This window comes from Nyctibius grandis, chromosome 7, assembly GCF_013368605.1.
Source record: "Nyctibius grandis isolate bNycGra1 chromosome 7, bNycGra1.pri, whole genome shotgun sequence".
NCBI classification, from domain to species: domain Eukaryota; kingdom Metazoa; phylum Chordata; class Aves; order Nyctibiiformes; family Nyctibiidae; genus Nyctibius; species Nyctibius grandis.
The window spans coordinates 54,233,086-54,239,085 of record NC_090664.1 but is presented as its reverse complement, the minus strand read 5'-3'; the positions used below and the strand labels follow the sequence as shown (position 1 = coordinate 54,239,085).

At 53.2% G+C, this 6,000-nt stretch overlaps 1 protein-coding gene across 1 annotated transcript in view; it reads left to right on the top strand.

The window, feature by feature from the left end:
* Positions 1–1,882: 1,882 nt before the first annotated feature.
* OXSR1 (oxidative stress responsive kinase 1) overlaps positions 1,883–6,000 on the top strand; it is a 96,932-nt gene continuing 92,814 nt past the window's right edge. The window contains exon 1 of the mRNA XM_068405040.1: positions 1,883–2,048. Within this exon, the coding sequence (XP_068261141.1) occupies positions 1,979–2,048 (70 nt within the window). The 5' untranslated portion in view covers positions 1,883–1,978. The remainder of the gene's footprint in view (positions 2,049–6,000) is intronic.

The window sequence follows — 6,000 nt, the reverse complement described above, 5'->3', positions numbered from 1 at the left end:
CTCCTTTTATAACATGGTTAAAAGATCACAGAGACAGTTCCGAACAGTAATTAAAGCATATTTAGCAAATATTAAAAATCTCTCAGCAGAGGAATGTTTAACACAGACAAATAGGAAAAACAAACAGCTTTTCAGCTGGAAGCTCTGCCTTCTGACAGAGACCATCGTTGTTGCAGAGTGCATGAGCAGCAGCAAGCCAGATGGGACTGCCAGCCTCTTGCTTCTGTAGGACAAAAAAAAAGAGTAGAAGGAAGGAGTTAGTGTCCTGCGTTAGGTAGCACAAGTGAAAATACTGGATTCAGACCATGCATTTGGCAGGGTACGGTGGCCCTCTACAAAGCCTGGTTCATCAGAGGCATCTCAGGAATTTGTCCTAATAAGCTAAAAATATGTATAACTGTTCTTTGACTCACAGTAGTGCCTGACATCAAGCTACACGAAGAACAGTAACCGGCAAAGAAGAATGAAACCTGATACAGAAATTCCCAATCAATTCTCCTGATGGTTACTATCCTGCCTAGTGATAGCAAGAGACGCACCATTTTATCTATTTTATGTCAGAATAAAAAATAGAACCCCAAACTGCAAATGCTTTAAACGTAAATATACAGACAGCAGCCTACGTGAGTTCATGGTCCCAGTTAGCCTTGTATTCCTCTTTTAGTCTGAATTTTTTTTCCCCGCTGACCACCAGATGTATTTCTGAATGCATCCAAATCAACAAAGCTCCAGCTACTGACTTGCGTGCCATGAACCACAGGATAAGGGTGTTGGACATATACATGAATGTTGAAATTGCAGTTTGGAGCAAGCAGAAGCATCCGGCAGCTGGGAAACTGGAGAACTGCTCATCCTCGGAGGCGGTGAGGAGAAAACTGGACCTCCTGACCCCTCCATACTCATCGTAACCCCGGGACGTATTTTTAAACGTGGAATGTGGATCCCTGAAGCGCCTGGGCCAGACTCCACACCTGCTCACTGCAGGGCTGCAGCTGGTGGGGAAATGGAGACAGGAGACAGTGGCTTGGCTCGCTTTGGCTCGGGATTAAAACGTCCCTCCTGGACCAAATCCGGGCAAGGCCGCGCCATCGCTTTTCACCCTTCCGTTTGGTGGGTTCCACTGTGTCTGACACACCAGGGACACCACAGGGCTGCTGCACCGGCCATCTGCTACCACGTTTGGGAGGAGGGCTGCTGGCACGCTGCGCCCGGGGCCTGCTCCCACCCGCCAGGCTCTGAATCCACCTCATGGCAGGCGCAGGCGCAGGCCCAGGCCCAGGCCCAGGCCCAGGCCCGGCCGCCCCGTCCCGCCGCTCCCCGGCCTTCGCAGAGGTCCCGCAGGCGAAGGGACCCTGGAGAAGGACAAGATGTGATTGACAGCTTCTTCTCCAATAGGAGCTGGCGATTTGGCAGTGGGCAGCCAATCGCAGCCCGCAGTGGGTCTTAAGCCCCGCAGCCCCTCCCTCTTCTTGCCTGAGGGAGGGGAAGATGCGGGCAGCCGCCATCTTGTGTGTGGCATCCCCGCCCTTCCCTTTCTCTTCCTTAAGGACTCCTCCCTCACCGCCCGCTTTCGGCAGCCCGCCGTACCGGCCCGCCTCCCAGGGGCGGCGGCAGCAGCCTAGTAAACCGTGGTGAGGTGGTATGGCGGCGGCGGCGGGGGGGGGGGCGCCACGCTCAAGATGGCGGCGGGCGGCTCCCCCGCTGCGGAGGGCGGGGCGCGCTCGCGCGGCGTGCGCGGGTGACGTGAGGGCGCTCTGGGCATGGGCAGGTGGAGGCAGCAGGCAAAGTTTGGCCGGCGGTAGCGGCGGGTGGCGGCGGAGGCGGCGGGGCTGCGGGTGCCGCTGCCGGCGGGGGCTCGGCTGGGGGTCGGGGCGGCCGGGCCGCGAGGGGCAGCGCAGCCCCTCTCCGCTCCTTCGCTCCTGCGTGGCGCTCCCCCTCGCGGTACGGAGGGTGGGCGGGCGGCGGGCGCGGCGCGGCCATGGCCGAGGACCCCAGCGCGCTGCCCTGGTCCATCAACAAGGATGACTACGAGCTGCAGGAGGTCATCGGTGAGCGGCGGCCGGGGGGGACGGGGACGCTCGGCTCCTGCCCGGTGTCTGTGCGCGCCGCGGAGGGGGGGGGGGGGGGTGTGTGGGGCGCCCCTCGCCGAGGGGTATGGGGGTGTGTGTGTGTCTCCGCTGAGGGACGTGTGGGGGGGTCTGTGCCCCCTCAGCTGAGGGGGATCCTGTCACACACCCCGTGTCAAGGAGTGGGAGTGTGTTCCCCCACGCCCAGGGATGTGTGTGTGTGGGGAGGGTGTGAGGGGGGTCTGCCCCCCCCGCCCCGAGGGGTGTGGGGATCTGGGGGACCCCTTTCCTGAGGGGGGTGTCTGTCCTCTCTCGTGAGGGAGGTGTGTGGTGTGGGGGTCTGTCCCCTCCCTCGCTCCCGGGGGGGTGTCTGTGGGTCCGGCCTCCTCCCCCCGCCGTGGGGTGTGGGTGTTCAGGGGGAGGCCTGGGGCTCCACTTCTGCAGCCTGTCCGTGGGTGCGGGGGGAGCCGCTCCCCCTCCTCACGCGTGTGTGGGACCCACGGAGGGGGGTGTGGGTCTGCCCCAGCCCCAGGAGAGGCTCGGGGCGGTCATGGAGGGCACGCTTGTGGCAGGGGGCTCGTCTCCAGCCTCTGCATATCCTCACGCCGGGGTGCGGGCACAGAGCGGGACGGGGTGCAGGCCGGGGGGCTCCGCTGCCTGCCCGTCACCGTGCGAGTTCGTGTGGGAGCAAACCCCACAGCTTACGTGGGCTCTCTCCTTCCAGGGCACCCCGTTCATTCTGGGGAGGTGACTCCTCTCTCAGCAGTTTCAGAGCCCCGCGTCGCTTTGGTCCGTGCAGGGGTTTTGTAGTGCCGCCGAATGAGCCTTTTATCCTGGGTTCTTGCTGCTGCTGTGAATTTTCATTCATTGTCCTCACAGCTCGAGGCCCCGGCCCTTGCTCTCTCCATTAAATGATTTTTTTTTTACCCCCCCCGCCCCCACTCTCTCTTGGCTTTAAACTGCACAGTTACCAAAGGCCTCCCGCTGTACTGATTTATTGACTGTCCCAACCATTTTGTTGGGGTGTGTGTTTGAGGGATATATCGCTCTAGGGCGAGTATGTGACACATCTGAGGTGGTGCCACAGGTGACTCTAAGGTCAGTGCCTCCCGTCTCGCTCCTCTCCGGTGGCACGAAATAAAGCAGGAGGCAGCAGGGCAGGCTCCTGGCCAAAGGCTTTTAGGAAGGAGGTTAATTTTTAGAGTAATCTTTGTGGAGCGCTTTTATTTGAAGTTTATAAATGACGTAGCGCTATCGTGCCCAGGCCTTCCATCTCTGCCTCATGGGGAGACTTGTTTTCTGTTAAGGAGGGTGGGAGAGTTTGTGAAAATGCTGTTTTAAGAGATTAAATTCTTGGCATTGTTTAAAAGTAGGAAGGAACTAAAGCTGTGGAGGGGGGGGAAATCCGTCTGGAAATCCCTGTTGCTCTGTGGGATCAGGCTTTGTCCTCTCCCTTTGCTCAGTGGGAGCAGCAGTGCTTTAGGAAGGAGACAAACTCCCCGTAAAGACGGGGAGGGCAGTAATCTTGCAGATCAACCCTTTAAACCTTCTTTGGAAAAGGCGCCCTGGGGAGGATGATGTTCAGCCTCTTTGAGGAGCAGGAGATAAAGGTGCAGGGAGGAAGGGGGAGAGCATGCCACCCATTTCCCAGGGAAAAGGAACTGGATCCGTGTGTGTAGGAAATGCCTGCAAAAGGGTGCTCTGGGAGCACAAAGCAAGGATTTGAGCTTGAGGATCCAGCGACAGGAGCGAGCGGACAATCTGCCTCTTTGTAGCTGGGGAGCAGGGTGGGGTGGGAACAAAAGGGAATGTAAATGCACTTGTGCTCTTAGGAGAACTTGCTGCCGGAGACACCACGTCCTACAGCCTCAGAGTATTGGGAGGAGCAGAGATCTGTCATTGTCTCACCTTAACTGGCAGAACTTGGGAAGAAATCAGGAAAGAAGTTATTTAATTTCTTCCGTATCTTTTCCTTGTCCCTCTGTAAACAGTTTCTGGATGTCACCTGCTCACTGAAAGGTTGTGTTGGCATTCTGGTGTGTAATGGAGCATACACTGAAATGTGTATATTGCAAACATATGGTTTCTCTTTTTAACTTTCCCATTCCCTGCCCCCCCCACCCTTACTCATTTCAAACATTGGTGTGTCTGCCAGTGTCCTGGATGGAGATGTGACGCAAGTTTCCTAGCACGTATATGATTTGTGGGACAAAATGTCACTGTGTTAACTGAGCTGGACTGCCTTGCCTCCTGCTTCATGTCTCCTGTAAACCTCAAGGTGTTTTTTTTTGTGGTTTTTTTTTTGAGCTCTCTTTACTTCTGTAGAGCTGTAAAAGTGTTTCAGCAGGGAACAAAGAGACGTCCTGGTGTGGAAAGAGATGAACCTTGCACTGGTGCTTTTAAAGGATTTAACTTATTTCCTGGTGAAAAATGTTGCTCTTTACATTTAGGCTCCAACATTCAGTAGATTACCTGCTCAGCTATTTTTCCACATCAGAAAAAAAGGAAATCCATGTGTAGTCCAATTTCTTAATTTGTGCTGGTTTTGCCTGAAAATAGCCAAGCGTGGCTTTCATTTGACATGGATGGCTCCTTACCCTTTTGGTGCAGGAATCGAAAGAGCAAGTTTTCTACCTGCAAAGAGAACTTCACCTGTAAAACTGCCCTCCTCATTCTGGCTAATACTAAAAAAAGGATTACTCAGCACTGGGGATGACTCATGCCGTTGTAAAGGTATGGATTAATGCCTGCGTTTATTATGCTTGGTTAGTGTTAGTAACTGCTGAGTAGCCTCCTTAGGTTAAATAACTCCTGTTCCACTGAATCAGGGAACCTTGCTCAGGGTCAGAACCCGACTTTTCATTTCAAAAAAGGACAAAAATGGAGGTGGGGTAGAAGAAACAATTTATAAGGCATTTCTATGAAATATACCCCCAGAGTAGCAATAGTCTTTGCAGGTGAGTACTGCCTCTGGAGACGTCTAAATTTTCATCTAAAAAGAAAAATGTAGTCTGTGCTGGTGGTTGTGAAGGTGGTCTTCCAGGCGTGGATTGCATATAAATCATGGCAGTCGTCTTTTTGAAGCCTGGAAAAAAAAAATTCGACCTCATGCTTCTTGTGCTGATCAGATCCTTGCACACGTGGGTTCCCTTGGATCTCTCAATTCCTGTTGGAAATGCTGGTAGTGGTAGTGAAGTTGATTGGAACTGGGTCATTCTCATTTTGCTACTTTTTTGGAAAGATGGGACCTGTGCTGGCTGTGGCTGTTTGATTTAGGAGCATCCTCTTCGCTGCGAACAGTCTGTGCCAGAAACAGAAGATAAATGAGCAGTGGGAGTGCTCACTTGCTCTGTTCCTGTGCCCTTTCTCCCCTGGCAGATTCCTTCGTAGCGATGAGGAGAACGCAGGCTGCGCGAACAGATGTGGTGGGAGTTTTTCCTCCCCTCAGAAATCAAGCTCAAATTGAAAACTGAAGTCACCATTTACGGAATGATTAGGTTTTTTAATGACTGTGGTTTGTGTAGCTTTTGAGTTGGGCTTTGCCTGTGAACACTTTGGTCTTTTGGAGTTAATATTTCAGTTTCCAGCCACATTCTTCCCAAGCTGTATGTGTGAGCCTATGTATGCCTGTGAGGGAGAAATTTTCTTTTGCAGGTAGAGAGGAACTTCTTAGAATTAAGATTTCCGCTTCCCCAAATTTTATCAAAATGTCTGTGGTCACCCATCTTATAGTTAGCTCGTGTACTGAAAAAGCACTGCCATTGAAAAAAGAGCAGCCTGTAAGTACTCACCAGGCACGATCAAAGTCTTTGGATGTAAGATCCAGGCTGGAAGGGGAGGCTCTTGTCCAATGATAACTTTTTAGGTTTTTTTTTTTGAAGCCTGGTGTTGATTGTTACCTGTGAGTCTTATGTACGAGCTGCAGCCAGTTTCA